Source organism: Syngnathus scovelli, chromosome 15 (assembly GCF_024217435.2).
Source record: "Syngnathus scovelli strain Florida chromosome 15, RoL_Ssco_1.2, whole genome shotgun sequence".
NCBI classification, from domain to species: domain Eukaryota; kingdom Metazoa; phylum Chordata; class Actinopteri; order Syngnathiformes; family Syngnathidae; genus Syngnathus; species Syngnathus scovelli.
In genome coordinates, this window is record NC_090861.1 from 3,022,622 (window position 1) to 3,045,330 (window position 22,709).

The 22,709-nt window shown below is 49.1% G+C and overlaps 7 protein-coding genes and 1 long non-coding RNA gene across 8 annotated transcripts; 4 read left to right on the forward strand and 4 right to left on the reverse strand.

Moving 5' to 3' along the window:
- The first annotated feature begins 684 nt into the window (after positions 1–684).
- hmgb1a (high mobility group box 1a) lies at positions 685–4,683 on the forward strand. The gene is made up of 5 exons (XM_049742970.1): positions 685–837; positions 2,416–2,601; positions 3,247–3,392; positions 3,477–3,651; positions 3,805–4,683. Exons 2-5 carry the CDS (start codon positions 2,455–2,457, stop codon positions 3,949–3,951), a joined length of 615 nt encoding a protein of 204 aa, XP_049598927.1. The 5' UTR covers positions 685–837; positions 2,416–2,454; the 3' UTR covers positions 3,952–4,683.
- A 276-nt stretch (positions 4,684–4,959) lies between these two features.
- Positions 4,960–9,589, forward strand: ubl3a (ubiquitin-like 3a). The gene is made up of 5 exons (XM_049742999.1): positions 4,960–5,614; positions 7,670–7,778; positions 7,914–8,000; positions 8,698–8,775; positions 8,850–9,589. Exons 1-5 carry the CDS (start codon positions 5,588–5,590, stop codon positions 8,900–8,902), a joined length of 354 nt encoding a protein of 117 aa, XP_049598956.1. The 5' UTR covers positions 4,960–5,587; the 3' UTR covers positions 8,903–9,589.
- Positions 9,590–9,739: 150 nt separating this feature from the next.
- Positions 9,740–12,227, forward strand: LOC125982368 (olfactory receptor 8G17-like). Its single transcript, XM_049742902.2, has 2 exons — positions 9,740–11,575; positions 11,649–12,227. The coding sequence occupies exons 1-2, from the start codon at positions 11,156–11,158 to the stop codon at positions 12,225–12,227; spliced, it is 999 nt and encodes a 332-aa protein (XP_049598859.1). The 5' UTR covers positions 9,740–11,155.
- Positions 12,228–12,268: 41 nt separating this feature from the next.
- Positions 12,269–13,225, reverse strand: coa4 (cytochrome c oxidase assembly factor 4 homolog). The gene is made up of 2 exons (XM_049743004.2): positions 12,946–13,225; positions 12,269–12,673 (listed from the first exon to the last, which is right to left on the reverse strand). The coding sequence occupies exon 2, from the start codon at positions 12,670–12,672 to the stop codon at positions 12,415–12,417; it is 258 nt and encodes an 85-aa protein (XP_049598961.1). The 5' UTR covers position 12,673; positions 12,946–13,225; the 3' UTR covers positions 12,269–12,414.
- Positions 13,226–13,488: 263 nt separating this feature from the next.
- On the reverse strand, positions 13,489–14,656 carry LOC125982420 (uncharacterized). The gene is made up of 2 exons (XM_049742981.1): positions 14,499–14,656; positions 13,489–14,342 (listed from the first exon to the last, which is right to left on the reverse strand). Exons 1-2 carry the CDS (start codon positions 14,554–14,556, stop codon positions 13,912–13,914), a joined length of 489 nt encoding a protein of 162 aa, XP_049598938.1. The 5' UTR covers positions 14,557–14,656; the 3' UTR covers positions 13,489–13,911.
- On the forward strand, positions 14,459–20,249 carry LOC125982453 (uncharacterized). The gene is made up of 3 exons (XR_007486392.1): positions 14,459–14,593; positions 19,254–19,353; positions 20,125–20,249. It is a non-coding gene; the product is annotated as an uncharacterized lncRNA (long non-coding RNA).
- tpbgl (trophoblast glycoprotein like) lies at positions 15,516–17,068 on the reverse strand. Its single transcript, XM_049742897.2, has one exon. It carries the CDS (start codon positions 16,997–16,999, stop codon positions 15,878–15,880), a length of 1,122 nt encoding a protein of 373 aa, XP_049598854.1. The 5' UTR covers positions 17,000–17,068; the 3' UTR covers positions 15,516–15,877.
- Positions 19,480–22,662, reverse strand: smyd4 (SET and MYND domain containing 4). The gene is made up of 10 exons (XM_049742767.2): positions 22,260–22,662; positions 21,866–22,016; positions 21,690–21,779; positions 20,831–21,617; positions 20,548–20,733; positions 20,298–20,458; positions 20,106–20,238; positions 19,920–20,045; positions 19,696–19,819; positions 19,480–19,628 (listed from the first exon to the last, which is right to left on the reverse strand). The coding sequence occupies exons 1-10, from the start codon at positions 22,391–22,393 to the stop codon at positions 19,505–19,507; spliced, it is 2,016 nt and encodes a 671-aa protein (XP_049598724.1). The 5' UTR covers positions 22,394–22,662; the 3' UTR covers positions 19,480–19,504.
- Between the last annotated feature and the right edge of the window lie 47 nt (positions 22,663–22,709).

Genomic DNA, 22,709 nt, shown 5'->3' on the forward strand with positions numbered 1-22,709 from the left:
GACGAATCAAAAAATTGCATATATTACAATTCAGGCGAGCGCATTAGCATGCACAAACATCAGCCCGATCTATCTATCTATCTATCTATCTATCTATCTATCTATCTATCTATCTATCTATCTATCTATCTATCTATCTATCTATCTATCTATCTTTTTTTCTTAATTAGGATTGTGGGTGAAGCTCATGGGTGGCGTGTGTGGGTGACTCAGGGCAAATGATGGGGTACACGATGGAGTCTGGACTGGTCGCCATTCAATCACAGGACACAGTAAGCCTTCAAATCAATTCATTTTTTATTGCAGAGTCATCCCTTCCTTTTATTCTTTTTTTTTTACGCAAGTATCTGTACTCCTACTCAAGTACAGAATGACAATACTTTAGCCACCTCAGGTCTTTTGTGGAAAGAATAGATGGTAGCAGGGGGTCTCTGTGACGAGGGTGCGCCCCCACGGCGGGCTCAACTCCCGGTCCGATCGCTTCGCCTCTTCCACTCGGGCACAGTGGAGCGAAGAGCCGGGGAAACCCTCACGTTGAGTACACAGTAGCAGCAGTGCGAGCAGCTCCGGCGTGCTCTGCTCCCACACAAATATTTTCATATCCACGCGCCCCCGGAAAGCTCCGTGACGTCGCAACACCATCTACCAATCACCGCTCGTCTTCTATTAGGACAATGAAAAGTCCGCGGCCAATCAGGGGAGCGTCAACCCGAGCGCCGACCAATGGCGTGGGACCTCCGTCGAGAGTAATGTTAGAGAACGGAGGAGTGAAGATACTGCGTATAGCCTCACACAACAGCCATTGCCGTGCATTGAGAGCCCAGTCACAGTCGTTCGGTAAGTACCGCACGCGGCAGCATTTTAAGGCTTTTAACACCGGAACGAACGGGGCGATCGGGAATAGCTGGCCTAACACCCGGCTTTGATAGTCGCTCGACGTCTTGTCGTGTCAAAATCGCAGAAAAATAGACGACAAATACAGGCAGAAGGTTAAAGAGTGGCTGGGACCAGCCGCGGTGGTAAATGTGAACAAATCGAAATATTCGCGTGGGGCAAACTCGACGGTAAAGTGCAGATTTGACCAAGGCGAAAAATTTTAACAAATTTTCCGATGTCGCGTGTACAAAATGGAGTTTGGATGTCTTGCGGTTGTCGCGTCCAAAAATCCGAGAAGAAGATCTCGTCATTGGCGACAATGGTAGTAGAATCGCTGTTAACGTTATCCAGCGCTGCAAGTCACGGAATAAAAACATGACGAGAATGTAGGAAAAGTGAAGAAAAGAAAAAAAGGCGTGAAAAAGACACCCGTTTGTGTGTTTTTCGACTCCTTTGGCCTTCAAAATGGTGTTTAGGGGAAAAAAAAGAAAAGAAAAAAGGACGAGGCTCCTGCGCTTTACTGTAATGGCTGACTGTATTCGCGTAGGAAACAAGGCGAGCGTCGCGCACAACGGCGACAAGCAACTTTTTCCAAGCGGCTTTTTCCGCCCGCGGAACACGCAAGCAATGCGCCCGACAGCGGCGAATACTAGACAGGACCTTCGCGGTGCCGACAGTGCCTCACAGAGCTCCGTACGGCTCGGCGGGACCGCGCTGCAGGCGTCCGAAGCGAGCCGAGTCTCGGGCTGCCCCCGCCGCCACTGACACAAAGAGAAGGGAGCCAGCCAGCCATATTCCCTCCATGAAGACGAGAGCGGCCATTAGGAGCCGTTCAAACGCAAGCCAATGCAAACCAATGGAAGAGGCTGCCGGTGAAGGAAGAGCACCGGGACAGCGGGCAGCGCAACGAAGCCATCGTCGGGACCCCAAGAGCTCGCGGCAGGGCGGAAGGAGACATTTGAGGGGCACTTTCTTTCATCGCGAGGCCATTTTCACAAAATGGAAGAAGAAATAACGCTGCCGTCGTCGTTGTTGTCTGACCTCTTTTTCCGACCTGCCCGAGCGTCACGACCACCAAACTCGCCGACCACTCCTCCTTTTACGCAACTTTCCGCCGCTTTTTATGGCGACATTTTAACGAATAATAATAATAAAAAATTAAATTGAAATTTAAAAAAAAATGTCAATTTTTTTTTTCTTTCGAAAAACGAAGATTTGCTGAGACAAGGCTTTCATAAAGAGTTTTATAATAAATTAAACCTTTTATGTGTGGTTTGTTTTCTTTTCAAGTGTGTGATGTGAGCGGAGCCGGATTTGTTTTGATCGTAGCTTCGCACGTCAACGAAAGAAATACCCGCATCACAAAGTGTGTTTATGTGTGCGCGCTTTGTTCCGCGCAAAAATGAATACGTCGCCATAATTAATGAATGCATATTTCCATTATCAAACCGGTTGCGCACCACCTTTCCCCACCCCGCAATCCATCATTCATTATCGTCCACATTAGACGCACTTCTAATTGCCATTTTCGGCTTGCAGATTTAGTGTTTGGCTTCAGGTGTTTTCCCGCGCACCACGATGAGGAGAGACCGGTCCAAGCCCAGGGGCAAGATGTCCTCGTACGCCTACTTCGTGCAGACGTGCCGGGAGGAGCACAAGAAGAAGCATCCCGACGCTTCCGTCAACTTCTCCGAGTTTTCCAAGAAGTGCTCAGAGAGATGGAAGGTACCAGAGCGACCGCGCCGCTGGGTCCATTTGACATGCGCTCGCTGAATGATTGACAGTTTTTTTTTTTTTTTTAACAAATTGGCTTGGATTTGGATGACAACATTTAGGATTTGGAATTTGGCAAAGATTGCTGCACTTCAAATATTCTGTGCACCTAACTTTTTTAGGGTCAGTGTGATCTTCCCAGAATATTATATCAGGGATGGGTAACTGATATGGATGGCTCTGATTCATAAATACATTTAAATTGGGGGCAGGGTTATTATAAATTTGGTGCGGCACTTGGCCCCACATGTAACTTGCCACCTGTTAGTTCAAAAATTGGGGGGGGGTCGGTTCACCCAAAAAAATCTCAGATCATTTTTTTAATGGGTTTAATAGAAATCAAATGTTTTTTGTCATCCATCTGGTTAGAGCATCAAAGTTGACCAACCGTCATCAACAGTGACAAGTGACACATGTTTGTATGCATAATTTTAAAGTTTTGAATTGCTTCGATCATTTTGACTTAGTCTGCGAGAAATATATTTACTGCATTCTGCAGCTTGTTTGTTTTAAATTATACTACAAAGGTTGTCAGAACTGTGTTTGCTAAAGTATTGTGGCCAAAGGTTTTCTCTTTGCTCTACTCCCACGTGGCAGACCATGTCGGCCAAGGAGAAGGGCAAGTTTGAGGACCTGGCCAAGTTAGACAAGGCGCGTTACGAGAGGGAGATGATGAACTACGTGCCGGCCCACGGAGGCAAGAAGAAGAAGTTCAAGGACCCCAATGCCCCCAAGAGGCCCCCGTAAGTGAGACCGCTCCGCCCAAGACAGTGGAGATAGACCCTCGGGAAAAAAATTTGCAAGCTGACAGAACGCTTTTGTCACAGGTCCGCCTTCTTCATCTTCTGCTCCGAGTATCGCCCCAAGGTGAAGGGCGAAACTCCCGGCCTGACCATCGGCGATGTCGCCAAGAAACTGGGCGAGATGTGGAACGGAACCTCGGCTGAGAACAAGCAGCCCTTTGAGAAGAAGGCGGCCAAGCTGAAGGAGAAGTACGAGAAGGTGAGACTGCACCTGCGTCCCGGAAATGAATACTAAAAATTATGTTCTTTAAAAAAAAAAATAATAATTTGACAATCCAATTTATCAACGATGCCCCCAAAGTGGTCTAAAAGATCAATTGGTGACCAATCATTGTCACGTTGCATGTTTTAGGACGTGGCAGCGTACCGCGCCAAGGGCAAGCCGGGCACCACCGCCCCGGCGCCCAAACCAGCACCCAAGGTGGTGGAGAAAGACGATGACGACGAGGATGACGACGACGAGGAAGATGACGAGGATGAGGACGAGGATGACGAGTAGTTGCGGGCGGCGATGGTGATGATGTCGTTTGTAAAGCATTTAAGATGCCCCGTGTACACACATCACTTACAAAAAAAGCAAATCCATTAGTTGCATCTGAGGGGCGAGCGAAGGGGTTGTGGGGGTGGGGGGTGGGTGCAAGCTTAAAAATGCAGAAAGAGGCTGTGTATATCACTTGTTTTTATGCTGTACAGTTTGTTTCTCCTTTTTGTAAAGTTAACACTACACGTCTGGTGTCCGTGTCCTATTGCTTTTCTTTCTCCTCTGAATCCTCGTCCGACGGGTCGAGGCTTACAGTATTTAGCTTAGCTAGATGTGCACAGCACATAAAAAAAAAAAAAAAACGACAAATGTTAGAAATCTGAGTGTTTCTGGTTTTTTTTCTGTGTTTTGATTTTATCGCCGTTGACGTATCACTTACTGATCTTGCGTACGTACCACTGTCATAGCAACATGAGAAGATATGGGGGGGTGCCTCGTTTATTGTTAAAGTTTAAATTGCTTCTGATGTCAATAAACTTTTTTTTTTTTAATGTGTTTTTTTTTTTATTTCTGTAACCTGTGTTCAAAAACTATGTAGCAGATTGACAATGAAATGAAAGAGTTTTTGGACACTATATAAATGGTAGACAAATTTTAAAAGCTTAAGTTACAATGTATGTGAAATATGCAACTTGTATATTTAACATATACATTCTTTTAATAAAGTTTATTCTATCATTTGATAAACCACCCATTCTTGTCCTTCCGTCAGTTTAGTCAAGTTGGTTATCTGAGTTATTTACACAAATGGAATTATTTGTTATCCGGCAGAAGACCTGAATCGTCATAATTATTCATGGACAGGAGAATACATGTCACTATTTGTGTCGATCCCTCGACCGACCACTAGATGCTGCAATTGTAAAGCAAGAACGGCTGGCAGGTTTTACGTGGAAATCCGACGAGACTTTTATTTTGAAACCCCAAACCGGATATGAAGCGGGTTTTAGCGTCTGTGTGACAGCTAGCAAGCTAACTCGTCAATCAAGTATTGCTGTGGGTCAGTCCGGGCAGGCGGTGACGTCGTCGCTCAGTCCGTGACGACGCCGACGAGCGAGCCCGTCAAACGCCGAACACCTTATTTGTTTGCTTTTCACGTTCTTTTTGTCATCTTTTTCTCCAATCCTCACACGTCGTTCGACTTTTTCATCGGCGAGCGAGCGATTAAAAGAATGCGCGTATGCTGGTTCCTCTTCCGCATGGCGTAGCTTTCTCCTTTTTCTCTTGTCTCCCTCCGTCGTTTTCTTGCTTCTTGCGGCGGAACCGTGTTTGAGTTTCGGGGTTCCACCACCAGGACGACGGCGGCGGAATCCGAAGAAGGTTGCCTCCAGAGCGGACCCGGTGGTTAGACATAGACATGTCGAGGCTTGCATTTCGAGCTAGTTAGCAGACATGTCGGCGCAGTAGAGGACTGATCTGGACGGACCGAGTGTGGCTCGGGTACTGGTCCTGCCTAAGAGTCGGACAACCGAAGATTTGCAGCCTCCCCCCCTTTCCGACCGTCATAACTGAAAATAAAAACATTCACTGGCGGACATTATCTGACAGTGGCCGCTACCTGAAGTTGGATCACTGGGTTTGAACGAACCGCAAGATGACATCCAGCACGCCAGAAGATATGGTGAGCTTTAACCCTCCCCAGTTAAAAAAATAATTTCAATATCGAAATCAGAAATGTGTGAAACTCAAATTGATTCCCCTCTATTACCTAGAGAACAGTTTGTTCTGGGAAAAAAAAGATGATTTAAACTTGTCCAGTCATCCATTGCTTTGTCATAAAGAAGATATCTTGAAATGTTTTCCCTCCCTTCTCTGAAGATTCTTATAATCTCCTAAAACCAGTTGGTAGGTATGTATAGGGGTTAAATAAACATGGATCCATCCACACCTGTAATTTGCCGTTGTTGCCCTAATGGAAGTATTTTCTGCCGTGTTATTGAAACGTGACAGCAGCAAAAGTCATTTGAATTTTGAGAGAAAGCGTGAGGTGGCGAAGGAATGAGGGCTGTTGAAGCAGACCCCCATATTGTCCTCCATGAAAGACTCTTCATTTAATTGATACGCATCTTCTATGGGCATTTGCGTGTCTTTGATGTTGGAGCTCAAGTTTGAAGGGAATTCCGTTTTTTGGGTCTTACGAAGGACAACCCACCTTGTTAAGTCAATTCCCTTTCCATTGAGTCCAGCCACGCAAGTTCCGCGGCGCCAACCTTCTATGAACGCCTTTGAGGATTCATCTTGTACTGAAGAGGTCAGAAATAAGACTCGTGATTATCACCATAATCCATGCCGGCGAGCTATTTTTAGACACTTGAGCCGCGAGTGGACACGCTGTGTGTGAGCACGACGGCCGCCTTGCCACTTAGCTTCCCCCGCACGTCATCCCGGCGACATAATGGACTCGCTGTGTTTCCCGAGGACCGGCTTCGACGCTCTCGAGAAGGCGCCGCTCAACGAGGGCAGAAGGAGCAACCTGGCCGTTCCATCGTCAAAGACACAGCTCCCTTGTGACATGATTTTGTTGTAACTTTTGAGTTGCGTGTCTTTGAGTCAACGCTTGTTGGGAAAGTGCAAAGAAGTGTGACATCATTCAGCAGCTGGGTGGAGCGGCTCGACGACTCCCTGTCTCGACGGCCTGGCTTGACATGTGCATGACATCACGTTGACCCCGCCCCAAGGGATGGTGCGCTGTCACGTGTGCGACTGCACGTTGTCGGACACGATTGATTGATTGTCATGTGATTGCGTGAGTTGAATAACAACTCGGTGTTGACTTCCTCCTGGCTCCCTCTGTGCTTTTGAGCAACACAACTTTGCGTGTGTGTCTTTAAGCGGAAAATCCGTGAGTGAGCATTGGCAGGTGTGACCTCACTCGTGTGTGTGTGTTTTGTGCCCTTTAGTTTGTCTTGCTGTGTAAACATGGAGCTCTAGGGGCAGGTGAGGCTATTTGCATCAAGGTTTCCGCAGCGAGGAGTGATTATTGCTTCACGCTTCCGTTCATATTTCACAACAAAGTTTGGCTTTCACACGTAGTTTGGTGTTTTCCAAAGTGCAGAAATGTGCTTGTACGTCTCCGGCCCCCCCAAGAACAGGAAGTCATTAGCGTCTCGCTTCTCAGGAAGCGGTCACGGACGATCCCGCCAGCCCACCCATCTCACTGTTAATGGTTGTCAAGGTCCGGCCGAGTACAGGAAGTGCGCTCGAAATTGATCCGGGGGGGGGGGGGGCTGGCGTCCGGATTTTCCAGAAGCAAATATCGATATTAGCCTAACCTCACTGAGCACCGGTCACATTGTTAAAGGACACACACAGTAAAGCAGCAACGGGGTCAAAGTTCTGTGTTTTATATTTGTGTTGGATCAGCTGCCTGATGATGTCACCATCGACCCCCCAGGGTGCGCAGGCGGGCTTGGGTGCACATTTGCCTTCACGCGTGAATGCGTGACACCCGCCGGTAGTTACCCATTGACTGCATTGCGTGTGGAACATGATGATTAACTAGCTAACAGGCTAACAACTCGCTCATAGAAGCTAAGACAACCGAAAATATCCCCCGGTCAGCACAGGTGTGCCCCAGGGCTCAATCCCGTGTCCCTTCCGATTCTTCATCATACATTATTCCCGATGATGTGTTACACAACATCAGAAATGATTGTTTGCGGTTGTGTCATTTTAGATTAACCTGCGACTGATCCTGGTCAGCGGCAAGACCAAAGAATTCCTCTTCTCTCCTGACGACTCGGCCGCCGACATCGCCAAACATGTTTATGACAACTGGCCAATGGGTGAGCCGTCTTCCTTACAGGTGTTGTCCTTCGGCTGTCCTCACCGCAAACGACCGCATCGTTTGAGCAGCCCCGTGTGCAAATGTGTCCGCACGGCATTGTTAAGAAGAATCAAATGAAGCTTGATCTTTGCAGACTGGGAGCAAGAGCAAGTCAGCAGTCCCAACATCCTCAGGCTCATCTACCAGGGACGCTTCCTGCACGGCAACGTCACGCTAGGAGGTACGCGGCATGCGTGCACCTTCAAACTCATGAATCACACGCACGCTGTGTTTCTGGAAAGCTCTTGGCTGTGTGGTGTGTGTATGGGGGGGGGGGGGGGTATGCCCCCCCACCCCCCATGCAGCAGAACAGAGGAAGCTCAGTCCTCATAACAAGCGTCCTTTGAGCCAGACCGGAAGTCGAGAGGGAAAAGCAAGCGAGAGAACTCAGCCGGCTTGACTTTGAGTTTTGGGGCAGACGCTTCCTTTCTCACGTTTGACCGGATCTGCACTGAAAAGTTGTTTTTGTGCAATGGCCTACAAAGAGCTTCTGGAACCTTCTTCATTCAGCCACATTTTGGCCAACGAAATTATACATCAAATTGTGTTTCAACGGGTTTTCTTTGCCATGGAAATTGGCATCAAACCGAAAGATTTGTTTATTAGAAGATCAAAGTTGCCTAATTGGGCAGAACAGAGGCACAAACTGTTCTATTTTGTCTATCAATGGAATATGTTGACACTAAAACACAATCATTTTTCATTTTTGATCACAGATTCCACAATTCATTTAAAATTGCGACCCCAAGTGGACAGAAATAGTCCTGCATCTCACATGTGGTGTTCAATCAATTGCACAATTGCAGAGATTATAATACGGACCTGATGGCCGGGCTTGTTTTCCCCCACCAAAGCGTTTGCCTTTTTTTGCCCGGCAGGACTGAAGCTTCCCGTGGGCAGGACCACCGTCATGCACTTGGTGGCCCGAGAGACGCTGCCCGAGCCCAACTCGCAAGGTGAGCAACTTTACATCGTGTGCAAAGATGAGATCTTTGCGCTTATGCTGACCAATGTTTTTTTTTGTCCTCAGGTCAGAGGAACCGTGAGAAGAGCGGGGAGCGCAACTGCTGTGTCATCCTGTGAACGCGTCCCTCAAACATCTCCATGACAACAATCGATCCACATTGGACCACTCGGCCGGATTGACATCTTGACTTTAATTTGTTCCCTCCTTTTTCTCAACACTGTAAGCCTCCACACACACATGCAAACACACTTTAGAACTGGCTGTGAGCTGGTTGCCATGGTAACCCTGCCTTGTTTTTCCTCTTGGCATTCAAACAAGTGCGCTAATACCACAACACACACACACACACACACACACACACACACACACACGCTTGCCGGTAGCCATCATGTTGCCAAAAGAAAAAGCGGACGAGCCGCTCCGCAGCAGTGTTGCCCGCACAGAAACAGTTTGTCGTTCTTTTCTCGCCGTGTTGAAGTGATCAGCAATTATTGACGACGTCCATTTTGCACAACAGGAGCATGTGCTACTCGCGTCAGTAACGAGTCTATGATTCTAAGTGTACGTATGCTATTTGTATGGAAGACTCGCTATGTCACTACGTGTACAGTGTGTACGAATTTGCTTCTGGCCTCAGCATGATTAACAGATTAGTTTTGATATGCGCTAATCGTTTTGTTTGGTTGTCGGTTTTTTTTTTGTCGCCGTTCATTGCAATCAAACGTGTACAGGAAATCAATATTTTCAGTTGTAAATAGCTACGCACACATCTGTAAACTCAATAAAGCTTATTGAAGTGTCAAGTTGATGAATTGCTGATGTCGGGGTGAAATCTTGATTATGCTGCCATCTTCTGGGAAAAACACGTAACTGCAATTATCAGCGGTTTTTCTTTTTGTCCAAGTAATTAAATTATTTCAGTATCCTGAGCAGCTAATGTTGTTAGCATTTTTATAAGCCACAGCAGTAAAATTACTTATGCTAGTTATACTAACGTGAGTATTTATTCAGATCAATCAGTCGTTTTCATTTATTTTGATGTATAACGTTAAAGACATACGGATCTTTAAATAAAGAAACTTTCATACAAGTTGAAAGTTTGCCACTCAAGTATGACGAGCAAATGTTTCAAAACAAACAAAGTGTCACGACACGGGCGCCACCAGAGGATCAATTACTGAGTTGGCAAAAGCCGGAGGGAGCACAGGTGGAAAAACAGTTCCGTCCCACAAGGATGGGCTGACATCTTTGTTTTTTATTTGTCTTCTTTAATGACTCGCTTCATCTTTATTACTGTCATCAAGTGGAAAAAAATATAGTGAATTTATTTAAAATAATTCCCCAAAATTTAAAAGCCTTGGAGTTACATTTAGAATTTATTTAACTGTATGATCAATATTTTTTTTATCACAGTCTTAATGTACAAATATTAATTTGCCAATTTTGGGGGTAGTGTGAGTGCTAAATAAAATCAACAAATATGACTATAGAAGGCTCTTAATAAAGTAATCAAGTCAAATGACATATTCATATTTCAAAGGAAATAACATCAGAAAGATGACCATACAATAAAAAAAAAAAAAAAAAAAAATTCAAAAGCATTTAATGGCCACTTTATTAAATACCCCATGTGATGCCTTAAACTTTTTTTTTGCGGATGTCACAATTTTACAAAGAGCTTTTGGTACATTCCAAATCTCTGCGGGAATGCTAATTATTCGCATTAGCTCCTAATAATAAATCCCATGGCGGCTCAGACCGAGTGCTGTCTCGGGTGACTCTTCAGTAAATTGAATTACAAGAAACCTTCCTTTGCGAGATATCACAATATTATGAATATTAATTGGATTTGATTGCTGTTTAAATTTGAACAATTTCAAGAGTTTGTTTAAGCTAAGCTAAAAATTAAGCTTTCAATAATACTGCTTCAAAAACGACATCCGAGTTGACATCAGTTACGGTGTACCACAAGGATCAATTCTTGGCACTCAAACTATTTTGATTGTACATTAATCATCATTAAAGCTACCTATCTAATCTATCCATCCAACTAGTTCTACCATTTTCTGTCCATCTATCTCACCTATCCATCCATCCGTCTATCTTCTGGTTGAAATTTGGTGGCTCAGTTTAGAGTTAGTGCTTGAGTAAACTTTTGGAATATACTTCGTCTTTCTTAGTGAACAACTGAACAGATTTGTTGTCAAATGTTTGCCAAGGTTACGGCAAACCAGCCTCCTTGTGGGATTAAGAACTTGTTGTTCTAAAGTTGCTTTTGTGCCAAGTGGGAGTGTCTGTAGGGGGGGGGCGCATCTTCTTATTGGCCACACTCCAGAGTCAAGAACCAGCGGGTCTCGGCGTTCCAGACCATGAACCTGTTCAATCCGGCCGAGGATGAGAACGTGTCCATGGTGCACCCCGAGTACTTCATCATTAGCGGTTTGTCGGGGGTCCCTCACATCAAGCTGTACTACGTCTTCTTGTTTGTGGTCTACCTGCTGTCTGTGCTAGCCAACAGCGCCGTGATGGCCGTCATCTGTCTAGACCGCCGGCTGCAGACCCCCAAGTATGTGGCGGTCTTCAACCTGGCCTTCGTGGACCTTTTCGGGAGCTCGGCCCTGGTCCCCAAACTCCTCGATGTGTTCCTGTTGGGCAATCGGCGCATTCCTTTTCGCAACTGCCTGGCTTATATGTTCTTCTGCTACACCTGCTTGTCCATGCAGTCCTTCAACTTAGTGGCTCTGGCCTATGACCGGCTCCTGGCTATCATTTTCCCGCTGCACTACCAGGTGAGGACCAGATTGCTTCATCTTCTCCTATTTCTATTTTCATGCAGCTGAGTTCAAATGATTGTGCCCGCAGGTGAAGATGACCCACCGCTTCATGTTGAGGCTGATCTGCGGATTTTGGCTACTGGTGGTGGTTCTGGTGGCGGTGGCGGCGGGCCTGCTGAGCCGCCTGTCCTTCTGCCGCTCGGTGGTGATCAACAGCTACTTCTGCGACCACGGCCAGATCTACCGGCTCTCCTGCAACAGCCACTACCCCAACTATATGGTGAGCTGCATCTATCCGGTGGTGATCTTCTGGCTGCCGCTTGCCTTCATCCTACTCAGCTACGCCGCCATCGGCTGCACCCTGACCAAGGTGGCCGCCGTCCAGGAGCGCCTCAAAGCCCTGCGCACCTGCGCCGCCCACCTCTCATTAGTGGCCATCTACTTCATCCCGCTGCTCATCACCTTCACACTGATGGAGAACATTCACCCCAACGGTCGTATCATTAACCTGTCGCTCACCTCCGTCTTCCCGCCCTTGCTCAACCCCGTTATCTACACGCTGCAGACGCAGGAGATCAAAGAGTCGTTCGGCAGGCTCATCAGAAGCGCACGCCGCCGCCACGGCAAACACGGCGCCCGTGCTAAAGTATGGACGGCGCTCCACTAGGAGCACAACGCAAGCCCGAGAAGATAGCGGCCGACACTCAGTCTTTTGTAAATAATTATTTATTCACAGTACAAGTTTCAACATTAATATCAAATAATTTTGGGGGGGAGTCAGAAGGTACAGAGAGGTGAATCCAACATGAGGTCCAAGCTCTGCTTTAGCAAATCAAGACATCTTGAGTGTCATCTCAGGTGGACGTACTGTCGGCCATCCGCTGGCTCAAGTGTTCCTGCCGTGCCTTGTGGTGGTCGCTCATGCATTTTTTAAAAGCGCCCACGTAACTCTGGCACACTCGCCAGTCCCGATGCTCGGCCATGCAGTCCTGCAGCGCCTCGTGCTGCTCGGTGCAGCCCGTGCGAGAGATCATTTGCTCCACGGGGTCTTCTTCTTCGGCGTCACCGCTGGTTTTCGATGTCCTTCGGTCGTGAGGAGATGGGGATGTCATTCTGTGCATCAATATTGTCATTAGAATTTGATTAAATGATGCAATTCATCTCAACTGGGTTATCAATTCAATTATGCAGTATAGTAAATGCAGTCAAATTTTTATCCACAATTCCAGTTATGATAAATACGTGATGAATAATATAATTGCACATGTTGGTGATATTTATCACAAAATGTTTATGGCCCAAATGTGTTGAACTGTAATGGTAAGGTCAACAATACTTGAGGTGCTTGGCCAAGTAAGTCATCTTTAAAAACATATTTTCCATACCTGTTATCTTTTCCCCGATTGGCTGCATGTATCTAGTAGTTAATGTCCTAAAGGCACAATAGCACAATTTTAAATAATATTTTTTTTTTAAGTAACAACACTGGAGTGAAATGGGTTGCTTGTTTACTGATCGAGGAGGAAGCATTTCAATGTAGGACCGAGTGCAATAGTCAAAAAGTTCCCCTTTTTTATATGACGTCAATAAAATGCTCTTAATAATGCCAGTGCTGTCTTATCTGTACAAAATAATTAAAAATGTATTTTGCATAATAGAGGAGTAGATACTTGTTATTTTTGCTGTATTTTTTAAGCGATGAGATCAAGACCTGGGGTAGCAGTCAAATAAGTCCCCTTCAAACACAATCATTGGTTCCATTCGCAATTAAACATTTTACACGTGCTAAAAGACAATTACATGACGGTATAAATCTTTTTTTTTTCATCCAAATTTAATGTTCAAAATATTAAATTATTTGTACACGTTTGTAAGGAATTAACCGGCAAAATGACGTGTTATTGAAGTAAAGAAACTCAGATCAAAACTAGGCTTGCATCAAGTTTTTTATTTGGGGAAAAAAGAGCAAAAAGGAACGAGATTTTCACCAACAAAATATTCAGGATGTTAATAATAAAAAAAGCTCATTAAAGTAAAGATGGTGTGCCTAATGCAATCTCGTGTTGTATTGTACCCAAGTGTCCACCTGGGGGCAGCACGCAGTTATGGGAGAGCCAGTGGAAAGAATGACAGTAAGGGGTGCATGCAAAACTTTTGTCTCCTAAAACAATCTTACCCGATTGTATCTGATTTAAAAATGTTTACAATGATCGTTTCTGAGTGTTCGGACCAGCACATGTGTGGCTTTGATTGTAACAGATGCGCTTAAAAAGTCCGGACAGGAAACGTTCCGTCTGTTTCGAGTCATATTTTGGAGATTCACTGCGGCTACTTTCTTCTCGCCATGTTCTTTAGCGAGCGGACCCGTACGTCTCGCTCATCGGCGCGCACAAAAGGAAAATGACGCTAAACACGAGACACGCAACCGTGGCGCACTTGATCACTTTGACGGCAAAGATATTTTCTTCCGACTCCAATCTGGGTTGTCTTACGCTCTCCTGCTTCAGCACCTTCTTGGACATTTCGAACTGGAAGTTGTAATTGCCGCTGTCGGTGGAGCGCACGTCCTTCAACTTCAGGTTGCCGGTGTAGTAGTCCAATTCGATGCGGTCAACGTAGCCATCTTCCCGGTATTCGGTGCCGCCGCTGTAGGTGACGATTGTGTTGCCATTGAAGGTCCACTCGATGTAGGGCAGCTTATTGGGACTGGCGGGGCGCTGGGTGCTGAAGATGATGTTGTCACCCGGGTTGACCTCTGTCTTCTGTTCCTTCGGGTAAGAACCTGCCAAAAAAGCACAAACCCAAATCCACATATTTGGAGATTTTCTATATGACATTTCACTCAAGTTTCTGCCCTCAAAGCAGGTTTTGATATTTCATTTTAAATCCTTATTCAGGCCTAAAATACTTTACAGGAGAAGCAGCCGACGACGTTTACCAGGTAGGAGGAACGCAAGAGCCATCCACAGCAGAGGGTTCATGAGCTTCTTCATCATCGTCTTCTGGAACCAAACGCCAGCTGCTCAACCAAAGGTACGAGTCGGAGCCGACGGCGGTTCTTAACTTGAGCCGGACGTGATGTCACAAACGCCGTGCCTTCAAAGCTTCACACCGATGTCACAAACACACTCTAAAGACGTCTTTAACATTCTCAGTTGCTTTATTGAAATGTTTTTTTTTTCAGTGTGGCCCTTTGAGCTTGCTAGAACATGACGAAAGTTTCAGACCGACTTTGCAATCTTTCTTGGCTCGTGTGTATCTTTATCTGAATTTTGAATTTATGAACCCCAAAGTACAGGAAGAGCTTTGTCACAGTCGTCGCTCACATCGAAAGCCAATTTCGATCAGTGCTCATTGTCGTCTTTTGTTAAATAGACGAAATGTTCGTTTGGGCCCAACGAGCATGCCGGCGTCTGACCTTGCGTCTAAGACAAACTAAAGCTACTTCTTTCCTAATCTCCTAATCTCCTCTTTTGTAATTAGCAGCAGAAGTGATGATGAAAACGTCGTCGCTGTCAAGAACAGCAATGGAGGTGACCCAACCGATTATTTTTTTGGTCATACGAGCCTCTCGGGAACTTCTTTTGTCTCTAATCCTTCCCGCGTTTTCCCCCGTCGGACATAATTAAGTCTTCAAAATCGGGAGTACCTAATGAAGCGTCCGTTGGCGCTCGTTAGCCGGCTGATTAGCTTCACGTCGGCGTCCATTGATTTTGCGAGCGAACGCCTTCCCTTGTTAATTACGGTCTGTAAATCTCGGGATCGATGTCGAGCGGTGGGAACGGACGGCCGACCGAGTCTTTTACGTGGATTTGGTTTTGTCTGTGCGCCGGTGTCAGCGTCAATGTCACCTTGGCCGACCTGCCGCAGCAGCTGCGCTCCGGTTCAACCGGAAAATGACTTTTGCGTGTGTGTATGTGTGTGTTTGCCCTGAGAGAGAAAGGTCACGCCGGCATCATGAGAGTCGAGTCAGCTTTAATGAGGACAGATTGCATACAAACGCTACAAACATCTCAGGCCTTTCTGAGTCCGACCGTTGAGGAACCTGTGAGAGCAATTTGGCGGCGGCTCTTGTTACTCTGGAGAGAATATAAGTTGATGATAGTCACAAAGTTCAGACTCGGATCCAATGTAGTAATCGTTCCTTCTTTCGAGTGAAGGTGCGCTCAAGCCACAGGGCTCCTAAGAACTATTTTGTGGTCACAAACGAGTATTTGGTGGTCGCAAGCATTTCCATTTGATGATGACAAGAGTTGTGAGGAGTAGATACTTTGTCACTCTTTGGCGCCCCCCCCTCAACCCCCCTTTTGTTGGCGCTCAGACGGCCACGTTGGCGAGCCGCGGGTCCGAGTCCTGCTCGTAGCGGTAGTGGTAGACCTCCATCTGGTCCCGGCAGGCCTCGCGGATGTTGTTAAGCCAACGCTTGATCCCGCCGCGGTTCAAGTAGAGCACCATGAGGAACACCAGTCCGATCAGGGCCAGCACGATGCCCAGGAACACGTAGGAGACGGCCTCCAGGTTCTCGTTCAGGCAGTCCACATCCTCGGGGCGCAGCTGCTCCACCTGCAGCCCACGCCGGGCTTCAGGTTCAGCGCAGCGCAGCAGAGCGGCGTCGGGGCACTGTGAGGCGTTCTTCAGCCACCAGTATAGGGCTTCCAGTTCGCATGCGCAGCGGAAGGGGTTGCGTGCCAGGTAGACGCGGGTGCGCCTCTGCCGCTCCAAGCCGCCCACGTCCTCCCGGCCCAAACTCCGGATGGAGTTGTTGACCAGAACCAGCTGGTGCAGCAGTTGGAAGGCGTCCAGGCTGGCGGGGGTCAAGGGCGGGCTCCGGAGCCGGTTGCCAGCCAGCTCCAGCCGGTGGAGGTCACGCAGGTCGCCGGCGCCCAGCGCGGCCGCCAGCTGCCCGGCCGCCTCGGGGACGATGGACTCGTTGAGGCACAGCGTGCGCAGTTCCCGCAGGCCCTTGAAGGCGCCGTCGGACACACGCTCCAGCTGGTTGTGGCTCAGGTCGAGCAGGTGTAGGTGCGGGAGCCCCGCAAAGGCGTCCGACTCCACCGCTCGGATCAGATTGCCGGACAGCGACAGCGTGGCCGCCTCGTCCAAGGCGCTGCCGTTGGGCGCTGTGAACGCCCCCCGCTGCAGCGTTGTCACGTTCCTCCCGCGTAGGATCAGCGTGGAGGTCCACGCTGGGACGCGAGTCGGCACCCCCGACGCGCCACCGGCGTGGCAGCTCACCGTGCCGGAGTCCTGGGAGCACGCGCACGCCGGCGGGCACGCGTTGTCCGCGCGGGCGCACGCCAGCAGCGCTGCCCAGCTCGCGAGCACGCACAGCCGCCGCGGCTGCGAGCAGGCGCGTGTCCGCATCTCGGCTCTCGTGTGAGCGTTCGCGCGCCGAGCGCAGACACTTATCTTCTCACTCCCTCCCTCGTGCATGCGCATCCCGCCGCCGCATCTGCGCGTGCTTGCCTGGCGTTCGCGGCGCCTGCCAGGAGGAGAGAACTCATTTGCCGGTTCGGTTGGCAGCCTGTTTTTGCTTAGAAGGCGGGACTCCAATTGGCCGTTACGCACGTTACGCACACATCGGTAATTACGTGCTGCAATTGCTCTGCACGCCTTTGGCAAATAGTTGGATTAACTGTACGTACATGACACAATTACAATATTTTTCACAAAACTTTTCAGTGAATGAGTTGTTCACGGCTTTTTCATGCATTTCAATCATGCAGGTCTTTTTTTGTGTGCATTGTTCCTCCGATATGTGTGGCGAGGCGCTTCTGGGTGTTTGCGATAAGCGTCCTTAAACACCATAAAGCTCCGCCAAGATCGTGGCGTGACAGCGGCCCGTTGTGCCGTGTCCAAACATGCCAGGCGCCATTCGGGACCGCGCGTGATTTACTAGACACCCCCCCACCACCACCACCACCACCACCCCCCTTGCCCCCAGCCACCCCTGTCACGGTGGCCTGCAACTTGACTCTCAGCCGCTGAATTGATTTCCACGGCAAAAGGCTGCATCGCGGCTAACAGCCATGACCTTGGCGTCTGGAAGCTTTGCGCCAGATTCTCCCTGGTGTGATTTCTTGACATGGTTTCTTGAGCCTGCCTTAGCCTCAAATCATTATCATGTGATAATTTTGCCTCCCATCATTATCCTTAATAGCTTCAGTCACTTGTCCTTCAATCTCCAGCCTTGTATTTTACATCATTTGAAATATTCCATCTGTTATTTTATTTATCGGGGAGCACTGATGATCATGATGAAGTTAATTTTAGCTCCACATTAAAAAAAAAAAAGAAAGTGTCAAGCTAATAAATTGCAGATCATCTGCGCGTCCTCCGACTCGTCCATCTCCGCAAACGTTTCTCCGCTAATGGCGGAGTATTTTCAGCAACGTGAACGATGCGCCGCAGTCGTACTTTATCACACTTTAGCGACATTGCCGGAGGCGGCGCGGGGCGTTCAAGGACGTCCTCCGCGCGGCCGATGGCGCTAAATTTGACCGGCATCATAACGTTTTGTCCGGCCGAGTTTAATTTTGCAGGTTTTTGTGGTTGGGTGCGCAATGGGGCGTTGGTGGGAAATCAGTCAACGCGTGTAAATAAAACAAAGCGTTTTGTGCCATGCGTTCGTCGTGGAAGGAAAAATCCTCACTTAATCTGCACTTAGGAACTCGATCCGGTTGCGGACGGCGTCTAAAAGCTCTCGGCCGCCTTCTCCGATCTCGCGCTGACTCGGTCGCGTGTCACCGATACGTCGGCGCGCCGCCGCTGACCACGCAGCAACGTTTTGTCATCCGATCCGCTGAGAGAAACCCAAAGTGTGTTGCGTTTAAAATCTTCAAGTCTTCTGAACTTTCTAGTATGCAGAACGCTTGGGGGTGATTTAAAAGAACCCACCCCGCCTCGCCCAGAAATGACTTATGAAGCCTCAGTGTGACGCGCGATTCTTCATAAACATTCTTCATCTCGCCGTGTGAGATGGAATTTTAACTTTTTATGCCATTCGGAATATTTTCGGGCAAGATGGAAATGGAATATTAGATGACCCGTCATGACTAAATATTAGATGACACTAAAGGATAGGACAAGTCAATCGAGACGTGGATGAAGCTTCTCGAGTTTTTGCCAGTGTTTCCGCTGATGCTAAGAAACGAGTCATTCTTTGCAGAGGATCAAGAATATCCGCATGTTGGTGTTTGTCCCGTCGTCCCCCCCTCGCCCAAATGACTAATTGATGGCGGACGGACAGACGACACCGTCCCTCGCGGATGCCTTTCCAGTCCTCGCCACCGACCGGCCTCCTTCCCCCGCCGGGCGCCGACAGGTCGTTGGTTCGCTCATAAATTATTCATGTTAAGCAGGAGAAGAAAGCGCATTAGCCGCAATCGTTGAAATAGCAAATGGGCAGCATTGTGGTAACAGCGGTTTACAAATTCCAAATCGGACGTCCAATCAATTGTCTGTTAGGTTGTCGTGACGCAATTGTTGTGATGACAAACGTGCAATTGAGACATCCATTTTTGTTGGGCTGCCGATTGACATCATTTCTCATTTCCCCCAACAGAGGACTGCCGATGCGGCAGATTTTGTAAACAAACTAACAAACACCCCCCTGGGGGATTTTCTTCTCAGATGATTTCTTTGTCAGTGTGTCATCTTTTGTGATTGTCTTTTTTTTTTTTTGTCGCCGCAGGGAGTCAAAGAGGCAATTTCCTGCCTGGTGTGGAGCCAAGTGATATGCAGAAACGGCGGCGGCGGCAACTGCATGTGTGTCAAAATGAAATAGAGTCAAGGTGAGCGTACGTAGCATTAGCACGCTTAGCGTTTCCTCCGATTTTTATCACGATGACAGACGAGCTTGTCAGTTTGTCCCGGCGCATCCGTCATGTGCACGACATCCAAGACATTTTGACTTCATCTTTTTGGTGAGTCAAATCCATTTTATTAGTGGCGTAAGCAGTCTTCCATGGCTTGCAGTTCCTGCACTTCAGGGCAGAGGGCGCCGCAGTGCAAGCTGAGGATCCGGCGCGCCTCGGGGATGACGGTCAGGGCCGAAGTTCTTGACCCCCTGCGAGCACGACGCTGCGAGGTTAGCGCAGGAAGCAAAGTATTTTTGGGAGTGAGGCGCCACTCACGCGTTGAAGTGCAGCTGCGCCAGTTTGGCGACCTGTCGGCCCATTTCCAGGCTGTCCGCTCCGAAGCGAGCGGCCACGGCGGCGCCGCTGCGCTCCAAGTGCTGGGTGGCGCGCGACCAATCGCCTGCGCCCCAAAAAACAAACAACAGTGCGAATGTGGCTGTCAAAGTTTGAATGCATCAAAAAAAAAAAACTTCTTCGTGGAAGCAGATGCCTTTAGTGACCTTTGTGGGCATGCGCCCTGGCCCAAGTGTCCTCGGTGCGGCCGCGCAGCTCGTGTGTGTGTGCCAGCGTCACGCCTGTCCGCCGCCACCGCATCTGCAACCGCAACAGCAGGGCTTCCGCCTCGCCTGCGGCAGGGGAAATTAACAAACGGATCGGCAGAAGGGAGCCAGCGACCGCTCACCCACCGGGTTCATCTCTCTCCAGGAGACAGGCCGCCTCGTCTAAGTCGCACCCGACATCCCGCAGCATTTGGCTCAGCTCGCCGCCGGACCAAGCGCCGCCGCACGAAGCGCACAAATGGTCGTCTTCGCCAGAAAGCTGATTGACAGGTGATATGCAAGCTAAAGCTGGACGCTACAAATAAGGGAATCCCTTACCGAGAGGGAAAGGTCGCACCGGGCACACAAAAATCCAGATTGTCTGTCTGGCGACCGCTCCTGGTCACCATCCTCGCAGGCCTCACAGCGACATTGGAAGAAGTACTGCTCCTCTAGCAGGCGCTGCCGCTCCCCAGCGACCATTCTACCGCAGTGGGGACCTGAGTGAAAACCGGTAAGACAAAAACATTGGCCGCTCTCAGTTGAGTTAAGTAAATGCAAACATTTTTGGATCAAAACCCGGTCCGACCATAGCAGTGGGCGACTTCCTGTCCGGGACGGATGCTTCGGGCCGCTCGCAGCGTGACGGCGCCGCCGGCACCGAAGCTCAAGCTGGTGTTGGGCCGGCACGAATGGTTGAGGAGACTCAGCGTCGGGAAAACGGCCGTGGCGAGCCTTCGTTCCTCAATGGACTGCACGGGATCGTCTGACAAACCTGAAGCCAAAAAATCTTGATTAGGAGAGGTCTGAAGGTCTTCATCGCAAAATACTCTGCAGACAGGTACGGGAAGCGACTGGTCGCCGGGCGTCACCTGGTTGCTGCAGCACGGTTACGGCCTGCGCGTTGCAGCGCAGCTGCAGCAGATGCCTCAGCGCCGCACCGGCCAGCAGCCGCCACGCTGCGTCCTTCTCGCCGCCGTCCATTTGCCCCCTCGCCGGCGGCACTCCCGTCCCGTCGAGCTCTGTGTGTAGCGTCGCCATGGTGACGGCGCACAGAAAGCACATGCTGGCGCCCTGCCGATCCGCATGGTGCAGCAGGTGGAACACGCCTGCGTAGGCTGTGTCGGCCGGACCTCCAGTGACGGCGGCGTGGATGTTGACCGTGCCCGCCTTGAGCGCCAACCTCAGTGCCAAGTGTGACAGGACGCCGGTGGACGTCAAACGAGCGCCCAGCGGGCACTCCCAACGATGGTGCTCCTCCCAGGCGGCATCCCTGCAGCGGGCGTCGCAGTAGCGGGCATAGGAGCACCCGTCGCACGGGACCGGTCGCCACGTGGCCTTCAGGCACGCGTGGCAGTGACGGCGCTCTGACCCGAAAACGCCGCCACTTGCCACCAGGACCAAGCCGTACGGCCTCTCGCTCAAGATCACCTCCCCAGCCGCAATGGCGTCTGACGCCACCACGTGGCGTCCTTTCTCCGGGTTGAAGCCAACAGTCACTTTCGGAGACATGCCCGAGTGGCGCTCGTCTCGGTCCACGCGGGCGGCCTCTGAGGATGGAAGGTGCGCCAGGCATTGCGCACGGCGTTTCTCCAGCTTGTGCGCTAGAGCCGGCGGGTAGCCACTCTTCTCGGCTTCCGACATGTCATCCAGAGCGTCCTGAGGGGCAACACTAATTGGCCACCAGTCCAGTCTTAGCCTCTCTATTAGCGCCAGTTGAACTGCTCTTACTTGGTAGCGCCGCAGGTGGTAAAGTGCCGCAGAGCGATTGGCGTAGCACAGCGACAGCTGCTCCGAACTTCGGGGGGACAAGCAGATGCCCTGCGGTGGCGGGAGGCAATTCAAGGCCAGTCATTAAGTCGTAAAAGACAAATAATGAAGACATAGTGATGGTATAAATGAGCAACCTGTGAGAAGTGTAGGGCCGCATCAGTGTACTTCCCGCTCTTGAAGTCAGCATTTCCGTTCTCTCTGCACGAGGATGCCTCTCCAGCGTCCTTTCGTGTGTGACCATGTCCTTCCGCCGAGATGCGACGCAGACACTCCACATCGTCCTCCCTGAAAATAAAGTGGGGCATGGAGACGGTAAAACGAGTCATGGGGCTTTACATTGAAAGGCCTTGACAAATATGTACTATAGAATGTTGTGTTATACTGCCCCCTGGTGTGCAAAACGGAAAGAGCAGCACCATGAATTTTAACATGACGCGCAAGCAAAATTAGTCTGAATCTCCAATGGTTATATAGTTTGTCTCAAAAATTTAAATAAAATAAATCTACTGGATCCGACAAGCAACTCACGTTGTTACACTCAGAGCGCTTTCAAATATATCTTCAATTTCAAGCAGGGACTTAAAACGCTCCTTGAACTCGGGTTCGAGTCCGGCCCATTTGCGAGCAACGTGATCTTGCCACGGGACGCACGGGAGATCCATTTAGGAGAAAGTCCGTGAAACTAAAAGTGTGTTTACATGCTGCAAAGCATGCGATCGGCCGCCATAATAGTAGCAGTGTCACGTGACAAGTTCGGTGCCTACGGTAAACGAGAAAGCTCAATTAAAATACAACCAAGCGCGTTCTTGCCAAGATTTTTTGTTTTGACTTGTCACTGACACAGCAGATATTGAATTTCAAACTTTAATATTTTTCACAATTTTGCCCACATTTACAAATGCAATGGCCCGTTATAAGGTGTAGGTGTCGGTAATGCGCATTAAAGCAGGTGCTTTTCTTCGTAAAAAAAAACGAAGA

Coding starts and splice junctions, on each gene's coding strand:
- coa4 (XM_049743004.2), bottom strand. CDS start 12,672: ATGACATCCCCATCTCCTCACGACCGAAGGACATCGAAAACCAGCGGT.
- tpbgl (XM_049742897.2), bottom strand. CDS start 16,999: ATGCGCATGCACGAGGGAGGGAGTGAGAAGATAAGTGTCTGCGCTCGG.
- hmgb1a (XM_049742970.1), top strand. CDS start 2,455: ATGAGGAGAGACCGGTCCAAGCCCAGGGGCAAGATGTCCTCGTACGCC. Junction 2,602..3,246: donor AGTGCTCAGAGAGATGGAAG/GTACCAGAGCGA, acceptor CCCACGTGGCAG/ACCATGTCGGCCAAGGAGAA. Junction 3,393..3,476: donor AATGCCCCCAAGAGGCCCCC/GTAAGTGAGACC, acceptor CTTTTGTCACAG/GTCCGCCTTCTTCATCTTCT.
- ubl3a (XM_049742999.1), top strand. CDS start 5,588: ATGACATCCAGCACGCCAGAAGATATG. Junction 8,001..8,697: donor CGGCAACGTCACGCTAGGAG/GTACGCGGCATG, acceptor TTTGCCCGGCAG/GACTGAAGCTTCCCGTGGGC. Junction 8,776..8,849: donor GCCCGAGCCCAACTCGCAAG/GTGAGCAACTTT, acceptor TTTTGTCCTCAG/GTCAGAGGAACCGTGAGAAG.
- LOC125982368 (XM_049742902.2), top strand. CDS start 11,156: ATGAACCTGTTCAATCCGGCCGAGGATGAGAACGTGTCCATGGTGCAC. Junction 11,576..11,648: donor TTTTCCCGCTGCACTACCAG/GTGAGGACCAGA, acceptor TTGTGCCCGCAG/GTGAAGATGACCCACCGCTT.
- smyd4 (XM_049742767.2), bottom strand. CDS start 22,393: ATGGATCTCCCGTGCGTCCCGTGGCAAGATCACGTTGCTCGCAAATGG. Junction 21,618..21,689: donor ACCACCTGCGGCGCTACCAA/GTAAGAGCAGTT, acceptor GTTGCCCCTCAG/GACGCTCTGGATGACATGTC. Junction 20,046..20,105: donor CCTGGAGAGAGATGAACCCG/GTGGGTGAGCGG, acceptor CCCCTGCCGCAG/GCGAGGCGGAAGCCCTGCTG.
- LOC125982420 (XM_049742981.1), bottom strand. CDS start 14,556: ATGATGAAGAAGCTCATGAACCCTCTGCTGTGGATGGCTCTTGCGTTC. Junction 14,343..14,498: donor TCTTGCGTTCCTCCTACCTG/GTAAACGTCGTC, acceptor CTTTTTTGGCAG/GTTCTTACCCGAAGGAACAG.